Genomic DNA, 13,337 nt, shown 5'->3' with positions numbered 1-13,337 from the left:
ACATAACACAAATTTAAAATTTTCGTACAATAAATAAGAATTAAAATCCCCGTGCATCGCACGGGTAAAAGGACTAGTATAGAAATAATTGAAAAGAACAAACTTCCAAAAAAACTCCAAATATATAGGAGTATTTGAAAAGAACAACGATAATAAGTCTAAAATAAATTCAAATAATCACGGGACAAGCTTTCTTTTGAAGGTAATATATTACTAATACTCCCTCCGTCCCCATATATAAGTCACTTTTTTAGAAATTTTTTAGTCCCGATATATAAGTCACTTTATAATACCAATAAAGCATTTAATACATTTTTTCCAAACTTACCCTCATATTTAATATGAAAGAGGTAATGTAGTTTTGAAAAGAAATTAATTTAGAGAGAGAAGCTAATGAAAGAGGTAATCTAGGAAACTCAATAAAATTTTTTACAAATTTATATGTTAACAACTTCTTTTCTTAATCCTAAAGAATTAGGTAAAAGTGACTTATAAATGGGGACGAAGGGAGTATTGTTTTGTTATTCTACAATCAATTCACTCATACGTATTAAAGTTGTACAAAGCATAAAACAGACCCATTTTAAATTGACAACATCCAAAAACATACAAGAAACTGGAAGCAAGCCTGATCTTCGTGCCCCTAGTTTTTAAGCTAGGAAATGAACGATCTAGTTACAAAAGAATATTATGACAAAAGAATTTGTTTGGGAATAAAACAAACAATTGCTGCTATGTACACTGCCATTATAAATAATCCAAAATTTTAACAAAATTTCTTTTCAACCATGTACCCTATGTTCCAATTTCAAAGCTTGATTTGCTCACGGTAACCAGCTTCACTTGTTAGACCACTGAAATTCTATTTCTAAATTCCTTGAGGGGCCACTTTTACTTTCCGGAGACAGAGTGTACTCTCCAGCTACTGCTCCCAGCATCACCACCCGATCAATCTGGATTGTCACTTTCCCAAATGAACTCTGTCAACAAATAAGAAAGGGAGAGGTTATGTGGAAGTGAGAAAAATAACTGAAGATGTAATAGATCACTCAACTTAGAAGCTGTTAGAGTACTTAGAAGTCAGTTTGTAGGTTGTTAGATGTTAGTCAAGTTGTTGTTTTTAGTTAGAAACTGAAATCAGATTCAGTTAGATAGTTATTTAACAACTGATGTATATAAACACAGTTCTCTGATACTTGAAAGTGAGTTTCATTTTCTCCAATTCATTGCTTCAATAAGATGAATAGAAAGCCTTTATTAGTGCAATTCTCCTGCATTTACCTTTCCCATTTTGCTCTTATTTTTGCAAGAAATGTGAAGCTTCTGGCCTTTTGGAGGACTCTCAAAGGACCATGAAAAGCTCTCATCCCAGTCCGGATTAGGGCCAGTTGAGACCACCTGCGTAGCACATTGTCATGATTATTAGCATATTCGCTTTCTCAAGAGGAAAAGAAAATCTATTCAGCATAAAACATATGTTCTTTACACCTGTTTGGGCCTGAAGCATGGAGAATGCACATGCCCACCTACCATGTGCTTTAATTCATTTTTATCAGAAGTATTGGGGGCGGCCCGGATCGAACTCTAGACCGCTTGGTCATTGAGGCTTGATACCATGTCAAGCAACCAATTATCCCAAAAGTTTAAGCTGCTAGGTAAGGGTCACATGAATTGTTTTATATTATTATTTCTAACACGCCGCTTAAGTCAAAGCTATATTAAACGGTAAGAAAAAAATCAATTTGCGTGAATCTGGATTCTGAAGTCTAAACAGATGGGCAACAAAACTGCAGCAGAATATGTAAATCGTCAACTGGAATGTTTTCTAAGAAACAACTATAAAAATGTATATCCTAATTGGTCATTTCTTATATTGGCATACTTTCCAGTAGAACATAGCAGACAACATTATCAAGAAACAGCATTTACTGGTTAAATTTGTGCATATTTGACATGGAGAGCCAATCGTGTATTTGACTCGTGTGAAACAAACATGTCACCTAATCTTAGTGCATTAGAGGAAAATATCACAATATAATAAACAAGTATAAAATTATAACTAAAATAATACCTTGGTTTGCCTTGGAGCTGTGTTTCCAAGAGTAAGCTTACAATAAACACTGGGGTTTCCAACAGACTGCTTCATATTATTACCACGCTTGATGATCACCACCAATGTCCCTGGCAAACACTGCAATAAAAATTCTGCCTTTTCCTGAAACCGAGGTGGACCAGACTGGATTAAGTACTGCAACAAAGGAATAGCATCTGCGGCTGCTATGGACTGAGCTCTTGAAACTTCTGCCGGGCATGCTGACCAAGCTTGCCTGAGCAGAGAAAGTGTATCTAAGGCAGCTTCCTGAGTAGCCTCTGAACCTGTCTTTAAAGATGTAACCAAATGTGGAATGCTAAGTGTTGCTGGTTCAGTTGCTCTGAGCCGGGGGAAATTGCTAAATAGAGAATTTAAGGCTTTAAGATACTCATCGTTCACAGTTCCAGTAGCCCATAAATCCTTTTCAATTGCAGCTATAAAAGAATAAAAAACCGTGTTAGGCCATCCATGTTTACATACTAAGAGAGAGAGAGAGAGGGGGGGGGGGGGAGGATATTCCTATTAGCATGGTTGCGAAAGTGTTAACAAAGAATATCATCATTGTTTGTCAAATAACTCAGACTAAAAAGAACATCTTTATCTCCATATAATTTAGGCTTTCAAGTTTAACCTATAGTTTGCTTTGTGAATACTTAGCAGAAGACTAGTAGCTCATTTTGCTAAAAAAAGGCTGTATTGCAAGAATTACAAGTCAAGCTGAAGTTTATAAAGCATGTAAGTGAAGTGCACAAGCCACAAGTATTACTATTAATTCCTTACTTAAATTTTAGAGTTAATGACCAATCAGTGTAACAAGTATCAACAACAGTAGATTTTTTCCACTTAAGTGAATTACATTGATGAAATGGTGTCATCTTTCGAAAATCAGCATTTATATTTTTCAAAAGATTTTTTAACTTCTTCATATGTAAATAGTATTGGTTTCTTTTATCAACAGAAATTTATAAAACCAAGTTATGCTTGGCTTGAAATAAAAGTAACAAAAAAAATGCATTTAAAACCTACATAAAAAACAGCCACATGAAAAGTAACAAATGCACCATTATGCATAAGAAAAATGAGGATGAGAAATTACAAAGTTGTTCAGAATAAAAATAATAAAGTTTCACACTGCATGAGAAGCAAAGAACTCACCAGTTATTGCTCTGACTGTTTCGCTAGAAGCGTACTCTTGTATAGTATGATTTGAAAAGAGAAGCTTAATAAACATTGCAGCCTGAACAGATGTTTCAGGATCACTTGAACCTATCAGATCAAGTACAATTTGAACACCACCGGCCTCTGCAACTGCTCTCTTATTTGATCGGCTGTACATCACAAGGTTTTGCAGAGCACATATGGCTACAACTTTCATTTCTTCAGTTGGTTGGTCCTCAAGAACATTCACTAAAGCACGACAAGCTAAAACTGCATCAGGTGTCCGCGCAAGACCCTCATTCTGGAATAGATCACCAAGAGCCAAAGTTGCTAATAATCTTGCTTGCTGTGCTTGGGTTTGTGGGTCCAAGAGGTACTGGGATAATGGTAAGATGGCCGAGTCAGTTACTTTTGTTTCTCTGATCTTTACATTGTTCAGCAATACTTCTAAGAGTCTTGCAGCAGTATCCTCACACTGATGAGATCTTAGAAGCTCCAAGAGAGCCTCTATGGCACCACTTTCAGCCATTGCTTCTGCACTACTTCCATCATCACTTTCTAACACAAGAAGAGCATTTAATGTACCAATAACTGTGCTCTCTGAGCCAGACCGAAGCAACCTTACCAAAACAGCAACAGGAACTTCCAAGTAGAATTCAGAACTAAATTGCAGAATAGTTGCCAAAACCGAGGCAGCAGACTCCCATAGAGCATGAGGAATGGATGGGTCAGCTTGCAATATCACGTTGGAAATTTCTATAACACCACCTTCTTTCGCAATTTCATTTGGCCATACAGTTGCAATACTGACGAGGGCCTTTACAGCTCTCTGCTGCAATATATGTATGCCAGAACCAAGAACTTGTATAAGAGGGCCAATTACTTGCTGTGTCACTGGATCCCTCTGAAGGTGTTCTTCTAAAAGTAGATGTGAGAGAAGTTCAGCAACCAACTGTTGCACTGCTGATATTGGAGAATCGAGCAAGGGGATGAGGGGCTCAATAACTTGCTGAGAAGTCAAAGTGTAGTCAGCCCGACACTGTGGATGTTCTAAGATATTAACCAAAACCTGCAATGCACTGTGCTGTCCATCAGGCCCAAATTCTTGTCTAGTCAGCAAATAAAAAAGGGGTTCAACCACTTTAGAAGCTGATGGCCCTTTGGCTATGCTCGCATTATTGGTCAGAATACGTAACAATTCTGTAAAGGCTGCACACAGATAATCAGGTGCTTCATGAAGAATGTCAAGCATGCTTTCAATAACTCCAGCTTTCACCATTTCCATTTTACAAGCAGGCCTGTCTTTTCCTAACTTGACCAGAGCTCTGGAAATGGCCTCATGAAGTACATAGTTCCTACCATACATTAGGCCTACGAGAGGAATTACAGCACCATGTGCAGCAACTAGTTCCGCCAGTTGCTCATCATCAACAAGCCTATCCAATGCAAGGACAACTGAATGATGCGCAGGACTAAACTCAGTTACAAGGAGTGAGACCAAGGGTTCAACACAGCGCGCAGCAGCCATCGTGGACCGAACCCTTATATTTCCAAAAAGAACACAACATAATTCAGCAGCATCCCCTTTCAGGTCCATTGAACAATCTGATGAAAGTATCCTGCATAGAATATCTACTGCATTCATCTCAACATCTGCAACAGCAAGTGCCCTTGAAGGGTTTTCACTCAGTAACCTAACTAACGCAGCAATTGCAGCATGCTGCTCTCTCTCTAAGCCACTATTAAGAATCTCCACCAAGGGTTGAACAGCATGTCTAGCAGTCTCAGCATTTCTAATGTGATCAGCAGAGAATAAATTTTCCAAGGCTTTTGCAGCACTATACCTTGCAGCTCTTCCTCCTAAACGTAGGACAGCTACAAGTTGGGTAACAGCACCAAATGCGGACTCATGTCTCCGTATCTCAGGACTGCTAAACAAAATTCCTAACAGATCTGTTGCAGCTTCTTCCGTTGCATCTTGTGGACCTAATGAAAGATACTTAGTAAGTGCCTCTAAGGCCCCAGACTCCACCATTACAATCTTATTCGATGGACAGTCTCTAGCAAGCTGAGTCAAAAGCCCAAGTGCTAAAAATGGTGCTCCTGGGCGATCTGGAATTGGTTTGAGAAGGTCAACGAGGGCAGGTATTGCCTTCCGAGAAGTGGCACCAACTCTTATGTCATCAACTCTAAACAACCTCTCAAGGGCAACTTGATCAGGATAGGGCACCAAATAAAATTCCTCTGACAATTCCAGAAGATCCTGTATATCGGTATCAGCACAGCCAAGTAAGGAGATAAGTCCACCTGCCACCCCGGAGTTTGCCACAGATAGAAGGGTTCCCCTACTACCATTACAGACTAGGCTAGCTATTGATTGCGCAGCAAAATATCTGTTTGCTGATTCCTCAGACTTCAATAAATTGGCAAGGGCTGGTACAGATTTCATAGTTGCATGTGCTCTTATGATATCCCTATCTTGAAATAATATTGCCAACAACAAAGCACAAATCCACATGCTGCTATCTTCTTTATAGTCAATCTGCATGGTCACGTAAAGGAGCAAAAGTTGGTAGGCAGAAATAATAGTATATACTAATCTATTATCTAATTTTTACATTAATGAGGAGCATTGCAGATCAAAATTTGATGGCTAAGAAGACGCAAATAAGTAAATATTTCCATGAACAGAATTAGATGGAACTGTCAACCTATTTCAGATTAACTGAAAACTGATGGCCCAAATACATGTATTGCAGACAAGGGAAACATGGGCTCAGTAAAAAGGCCTTCTGGTTTATTTATTTTTTATAAGCCAAGAGGCCTTCTGGTTTATGAATGAGGGCAGGAGGTGGAAAACTCTAGTAGCAGAGAGAGAATATCATAACAGAATGGGGGCAAGTGGCATGGGAGAGAGAGAGGTGGAGGAAAATATTGGTGGTGGTATAGGTGGCAACAATAGTTCTATAGTGTGAATACTTATGCATGCTGAAAGGAGCCCAGCTCCATTTTCTCTGTTAATAATACTCAATTAGTTTTAGTGCTCTAAAAACCATGGAAGACTGGTACCTGACTATATAGTGAGAAACAATTTGCGATCCTATCAGTGAGAACCTCAACTGCTCCAGCCTCCATTATTGCAATTTTACATTTTTCATCATGGCAAGCAAGAATTGACAGTAACCATACAGCTAAGTTGACACCAGATATAATGCGAGTGCCAGTGTTGGAGTTACCATCATTGACTTCTTCATGTGTATACCTACAAATGCTGATGACTTCCTTGTCATCATCACCCTGGTTACCCAAAGTAATCTGTGAAGATATAAGCATATCAACTAGAGACTGAACAAGATTAGCACACAAGTTTGATAAATTTAGATCCTCCACCAGCCTCTGGTGATTTACTTTAGCAGCACAAATAAGAATTGCAGCTCCCCCAATTTTGACCTTTACATTTGTAGAAGTGGAATTGATTACCCTCTTAGCAATTGATGATATAGACCCAGAGGCAGTAGCAACTGCGTCTCCTAACTCAACAGGCTGATCCTTACATAATCGAGATAATATTTCAATAGCTTTATCCTGCAACACTGGCGTTGAATCAGCAATAGATAGAACTATTGGGCTTATGCTTTTAGGGAATTCAGCCAAAACTGCCCAAGCAGGTTTACTATGTGCACTGGTTTCTTCTGACCTGGACAAAATGGCAAGTGCTTCTAGAGCATCTGAAGTGACAACAGGTCCATTCATAGCAGAATCTAGGAAAGAAACTAATGCAAGAACAGTACCGGCACGATTCACACACTCGTTTATAGCGTAATCAACTTTCCTAGAATGTAAGAGGCGAGCAATGGCTGCTGCTGCATGTGTTTTTCCAGAAATGGTACCTTCACGCAATACTCTTGTAGCAGGCAATATAACTTCTTCTGCAACAGCTTTCTCAGCAATCTCACTATCCAAAATAAGATTTGCCACAGCACATATTGCCAGCTCCGCCACTTCCAAAACTGGAGAGCTAGCCAGCGCAACTAGGGAGGATAACACATCTCTAGCAATAGCAGCTACCTCCCTGTTCTCTTTAATGGAAAGAAATATTGTAGCCAGGCAGCGCGAGGACTCCATTAAGATACTTTCAGATTCAACAGTAAGCAACTTCATGACTGACCAAAGAGTTTTAACAGCAATGCTGCTTTCACGCACATCCTTCCTCATTTCGAAAATTCCTGCCAGAGCTGATGCAGACTTTGCCTGAGTTTCTTCCTTGGTTGAGCTCAATATTTTTATCATTGTGTCGATTGCATCACTGGCAGCACTACCTTCACGTAGAAGATCATTAAGAGCAACAACAGAAAGCATACTTCTCAAAGCATCTAAGACATAAGCCTTAGATTCAGGTAGATCACTAGTCAATAATGCTGTAAGTTGACTGATAGTTGCGGTATCAGATTTGTGAATTAAATGATTCAAGGTCTTGGCTGCAATCTCTTTCCCATTAGGGCTTCCATTCTTCAATAGCCACAATAATGCAGGAACAGCATCAGCACTTTCAACACAAGCACGTATATCCTCACTGTGATCACATAGATTCCTAAGGATTGTTGCTGAGTCTTCCTTTGCTTTTACAGATCCTGACTCCAAAATTTGAACAAGTGGAGGTATACCACCAGCAGCAGTAATGGACCACTTACTTTCATCATTTGCAATAGATAAAAGGAAAAGCAGGGCAACAGCACATTCTTGCTGCTGTTCTGATGAAAGACCCAGAAGAGATATCAATAGCTGAACTCCTTCACGGCCTTGAAGTGCATGCCATAGGTTGCACTCACCATTGCACAATGTCAAGAGAGCTTTTAGAAGCTCATCTTGCACTTCATTAGCAGCCATTGTTATTAAACCAACAAGCAAACGTTTTGCATCTGAATTTGCAAGTTTAAGTGAGAGAATAGGATTGCCATACAAACTAGCTAAGGCTTCAATGGTCCGTTCCTGCACAACTAAGGGCAAGTGAGGTTTAAATTGATTGAGTAATGACTGCTCAACTACCAAAGGATCTGATGCTCTAGCAGATTCCGCCTTGTCATCATATATCATAAGAGCTGAAGCTAAAGCCCCTAATGTGTCAGCAATTTGGGTTGGTGAGGAGCATGATTCAAGGCTTTGACCAAGGCTGGAGATGACATAAGACAAACCACCAGAGATGTTCGCTAGGGCGCACATAGCATTCTCTTGTAACGCTTGAGCATACTCACCTTGCATAAACTCTTTGGAAGGAGCTATGGTTGCATTAATTAAAGCGGGAATTCCATTAGAATTGGCTATCTCTTTCCTAGCGTCTTTGCACTGAGCAGATAGAGATTTAAGAGCACCTGCTGCTTCAGCCCTAACAGGGGCATCATTACCAGGGCCTAAAAGTTTGAGGAGTTGTTTCGTTGCCTCTGCTGTCAACACCTTTGAACAAACAGATGCATCCTCCATCATCATACAGGCAAGTAAGAAGCACACATTAGCTAAAGTGCTAGACTGTCCTGTTGTTAGTAACTTCACTAATATATCAGCTCCACCAGCCTGTAGTGTGGCATTCCAAAATCTCTCAGTACTGCTGGAGAGATTTTTCAGTGCTCCAGTTAATAAACTATCGACTACACTGTCATTCTGCACGCCCTTTTGCAGCTTCTCCCAAAGCACTGGGACAACTCCTTCAGTTGAAAATATTTTTGATCCAACATGATCTTTGGCACCACCTTGAGAGACAGCAAAAATTGTCTTTGCAGCAGCTACTTGACCTTCAGCAGAACTGGACTTGAGTAGACCAAGCAAAGGAGGAATGCATCCTCCCAGCAAGACTTTCACCCTCAGTTCATTTTCTTTACAAAGAGAGCCCAAGACAGTTGCTGCCTGTATCTTTACATTCAACGAACCTGACCGGAGGAGGGAAACAAGTACTGGAACTGCCTGAGAGTGAGATCCAACAGCACTGAAAGCATTTTCACGCATATCAATAAGCTCCAATAACTGCTTCAAGAAATACTCTTTCTCTTGCATAGAAGATGAGCTTTGGCGCAGCTTCTCAATGCACTGAGCTACACTTGCTAATGTTCCATCTGGATCTTCCATGCTGTTGCTGCTACGTTCTCTGCAATCAGCTAGTAGTGTAAGATAAAGAAGTTTGCATTTTACATTTTAAATTTTAATGTCCAAAAGCCATATTCAAAGCATCAAGTTAGATGGTTCTCAGATTAAAGAGAATAAGGCCATATAGTCAAATCTCCCCATATCTTCTCTTCTACAAAAAAAATCTTTAAGGGGGACTCATGGCGCTAGCTTACTTGGCGTCCAACATAAGCACTAATGCTCACTCAAGCACAAAATGTGTCAAACACAAGAAAGTAAAAGCATAGACTTCAGCAGCATTTCAAGCAATTTATTCAATCATTTTATCAGGCTGTAAAATATTCCCTTTTGACAAAATTTGTAGGCTTGTTTTACATCATAACTAACCTCAATTCCATCTTCAGAACAGGATAGGGAATTGGAGGCTCTGAATCTTGAGCCTTCCCGTCACCATTTTTTTCCTGTAATCAAAAGAATGACAGTCAATAATGTTAAGTACAATGTCTGTATATCTATACATATTGAAAGTAACATCTACACACACAGGAAAAATATACCAGCTGCATTTATGGATAAACATCGATCTAGAAGTTACAATTTCTAGTTTATATTTGGAATTTACATGCAAATCAAGTGAACTTGTTACTCTTATGCATATTCATAAAGCCAGCAAGGAATAGAAAACTAAGTAATATGTTCTATAACAAGAGGAGAAATGGAAAATCAAGTTTTGAGGGAACATAGGCAAACCACAACATGCAATAGCTTGGTTATATTCCATATCAAGAAATACAAGATCGTTATTCCACTACAATTTACTTTTTATCAGTTAGGATTGTACTTATTGACCAAAACAATATACGTCTCAATTTGAGAGAACAATGACAGATAAGCTTATATCGACAACAAGACACAGAAATAGAAAGCAAAATGAAATCACCGAGCCTCGTTAGACTTCTATGGTTGTCAATGATACTCTCTACAACTGTTTAGAACAAGGAAAAATGGCAAATCAGGGTCTCCAAGCGGTTTTCCTCGTAATTAGGAGTGGGCCTAACTCATCCTCAAAAGCTACCTCATGAGGTGAGGATTGCCCAAACCATTTAATAAGCTCGACGTCAGCTACATCTCTTGTCGATGTGGGGTGTCAACAGTTTTTAATTTCAGCAGCCGCTTTTGTGGCTTCTGATTTATCTGCAATCGCAAATGCAGCCACATCTTACAACTTACCGCAATTTCTTCAATTGCAGCCTAACCATAAACCACAACTGAAATTTAAAATCATAACAACCACCAACAAAATTTCAAGAAATAACAAATCTAGACATGCTGGCAGGAACTAAGATCCATAAAACTACATATTAATACCTACTAACTCACAAACTCATACTCCTATAGGACAACAATAATGAAGTTTTTTTTGATAGGCAAATATTAGTTGTTAGTAATGTTAGTAAACTAGTCCTCCTCCTCAGGATTCGAACCCTGGACATTCGCCCTTTCATCCCACCCAACCGTGTTGTCCTTAGCTCTTACCACTTGAACTATCCTTCAAGAACACAACAATAATGAAGTGATGACACAAAAAGGAGTAAATGAAGAAGTACCAAATCATTAGCAGGAAGACTGCTGCTGCCATTGCTGGCAGCAAACCTCCAAGTCAGTGCGGTGGCCATCTTTGCTTCCCAAGCAAGCAGATCACAGCTAGCACCCTCTCCAGATCTATGCTGGAGACACTGTCAGAGCATCAAATTCTCCCTGTCCACACGAGAATTCAGATCAGAAAAAACCAATCACCAATCTCAGAAAATGCAAATTTCACAAGCCAAAACAACAATCACAACAAGAAAACGATGAAATCGTGGTGTGGTGTGTGTAGTATGAGTCAACGGAAGCTGAATGAATGCATGAGAATGAAGAGACGAACCTTGAGAGAGTGAGAAGCGACATCGATTGGGAGAGAGAAATGGCGATGATGAAGAATGATTGAATAGTTTGGGGTTTTATTTACATTACATTACATGTGCGTTCTAGCTAGCTTGAGTTATTGAGTTTCATGGATAGGTAGGTGGTGTCTGTATGTATGGAAGGGGTTGTTGTTGTTTTCGGGTGTTTGCTTTCACAATTCACAGACAGACAATACAGCACCGACAGTGACTCCAAGCTCCTTCTTTAACGGCTAGGCTTAGCCTTTAGCATTTACTCCAGCCACCAGCAGTTTGGAAATTTCATTTTGTGAAAGTCTAAAATGTTACTGCATCATTAACATCATTTATTTATTGCTCTCTTAGTTTCTATTTATAAGTTAATTTTATTTAATTCTATAAAAAAAATTAAAAGACTTCATTCAATAAAATCACTAGCATCAAATTTATAAATCTTTTTGACATTATCTCTTAATAATTTAATTAATTTCGCTTTCAAATGGGACGACGTACATTGTGACTTTACAAAGTTTATTGATTCTTATGTGTGTATTGTGAGTGTGACGCTAGCTGATAAGTTATTGATTCTTATATGTGCGTCTAGCTTGAGTTTATTGATTCAAATGAGAGAAACAATTTGGTTTATTGATTATTATTGGGTCATATTTGGTAATGTTTAACTGATAAACTAGTTGAAAGTATTTATGTTAGGTGAATGTTTATAAGATAGATGACAATTGAAAGTTGAAAAAATAATTGATTGTAAAAATATATTTGACGAAATTAACTATTGAACTAGTTGAATTCGTGAAATGCAACAAATTAAAAGGTTGTGTATATATAATTAAGTTTCCATTATTTTTAACTTTCAAAAATAGTTTCCATTAATTTTATGTGTATTTAATTATTTTCACAATTTTGAGTTGGATATGATTCTCCCTATTAAATATTTAATGGCAGCTGCATTAGTAGGATTCAAACCTGATATTTTTACCTAGAGTAACCTAGTGCCGTTAATCTACACATTAAGCTAGAACTACCCCTATGCTTAAGTTTCGATTATTTCAAAGCTTGAGTAATTGCCAGCATCTCAAACTAATTGTTTAGTTTTTTTTTGGTAGATAAACTAATTGTTTAGTTGCAATAATTAACAAGAACCAAACTCCAATTATTCGATAAGTATACCCACATGGTTTTGATTTGAGTCGGGCCGAGCTCTTGATCGCAGCCAAGCCGCTAAATATGGCCATTGAAGTGTACTCTAAAGAAAAGAAAAGAAAAGGAAGAAAAGTCAGTCATTTCAAGTATCTCTATCTCTCCCTTTTTGTTTTCCTTAGTTGGCTAAAGTATGTTTGTCTCTCTTACTCTCTATATTTTACAATGGATCGAGCAGTAGCAAGATGGTAACAGAATCCTTAGATTTTTCAAAGGTGACAGTTAAGGTAATAATAGTCTGATTATTTTAAGCTGCCAGAGGAAGACTCTTGGACAAGCCATTAGCTACATGTTCAAATCTTTTTATTGTATTATTTGTGCCAGTGACCAAACCAGCTGGCATAGCACTATGGCAACTGGCAACTTATTATGAGGTTCTAGAATTAGATTATCATGCAATATAATGAAAATGGAAGAAATCATGTTATTTGCACTTGCTCCCCAAGTTAGCATTTGCTGTTTATTGTTATAGGTGAGATTCTTTAATATTTTTGAAGGCATAATTTTTCACTCGATAATATCATTTCATAGGAAAGAATCTTAATTATTAAATAAGGATCACAACATGTGTGGTGTGGTGGTGCTAATATCTTTCTTTAGTGATAATCAAGTACAGAGGGTTAGCTCAAGTGATAAGAACTAGAAGACATAAGGGTCGGGTGAGATGAAAGGTGAAATGTGAAGGGTTTGAACCCTGAGGATGAACTAATTTACTAACATTATTAATAATTAACATTTGCTTATAAAAAAAGTACGAATATTTAATTATCACTAATATTAATATGAATGAAACTTATTTTAAGATCCGTCATTTCCTGCTTAGCACCAGTAGC

General features: G+C 38.2%; 1 protein-coding gene across 1 annotated transcript; it reads right to left on the bottom strand.

Moving 5' to 3' along the window:
- Nucleotides 1–556: 556 nt before the first annotated feature.
- LOC130722653 (protein CELLULOSE SYNTHASE INTERACTIVE 1-like) lies at nt 557–11,490 on the bottom strand. The gene is made up of 8 exons (XM_057573460.1): nt 11,292–11,490; nt 10,972–11,122; nt 9,752–9,825; nt 6,320–9,386; nt 3,248–5,792; nt 2,072–2,526; nt 1,282–1,398; nt 557–980 (listed from the first exon to the last, which is right to left on the bottom strand). Exons 2-8 carry the CDS (start codon nt 11,038–11,040, stop codon nt 840–842), a joined length of 6,468 nt encoding a protein of 2,155 aa, XP_057429443.1. The 5' UTR covers nt 11,041–11,122; nt 11,292–11,490; the 3' UTR covers nt 557–839.
- Between the last annotated feature and the right edge of the window lie 1,847 nt (nt 11,491–13,337).

This window comes from Lotus japonicus, chromosome 6 (genome assembly GCF_012489685.1).
Source record: "Lotus japonicus ecotype B-129 chromosome 6, LjGifu_v1.2".
Classification (NCBI taxonomy): Eukaryota; Viridiplantae; Streptophyta; class Magnoliopsida; order Fabales; family Fabaceae; genus Lotus; species Lotus japonicus.
The sequence above is the reverse complement of the archived record's forward strand: the minus strand, read 5'-3'. Positions and strand labels throughout refer to the sequence as shown.

Coding starts and splice junctions, on each gene's coding strand:
- LOC130722653 (XM_057573460.1), bottom strand. CDS start 11,040: ATGGCCACCGCACTGACTTGGAGGTTTGCTGCCAGCAATGGCAGCAGC. Junction 9,826..10,971: donor GTCTTCCTGCTAATGATTTG/GTACTTCTTCAT, acceptor TTTTGATTACAG/GAAAAAAATGGTGACGGGAA. Junction 1,399..2,071: donor CAGCTCCAAGGCAAACCAAG/GTATTATTTTAG, acceptor TGTGCTACGCAG/GTGGTCTCAACTGGCCCTAA.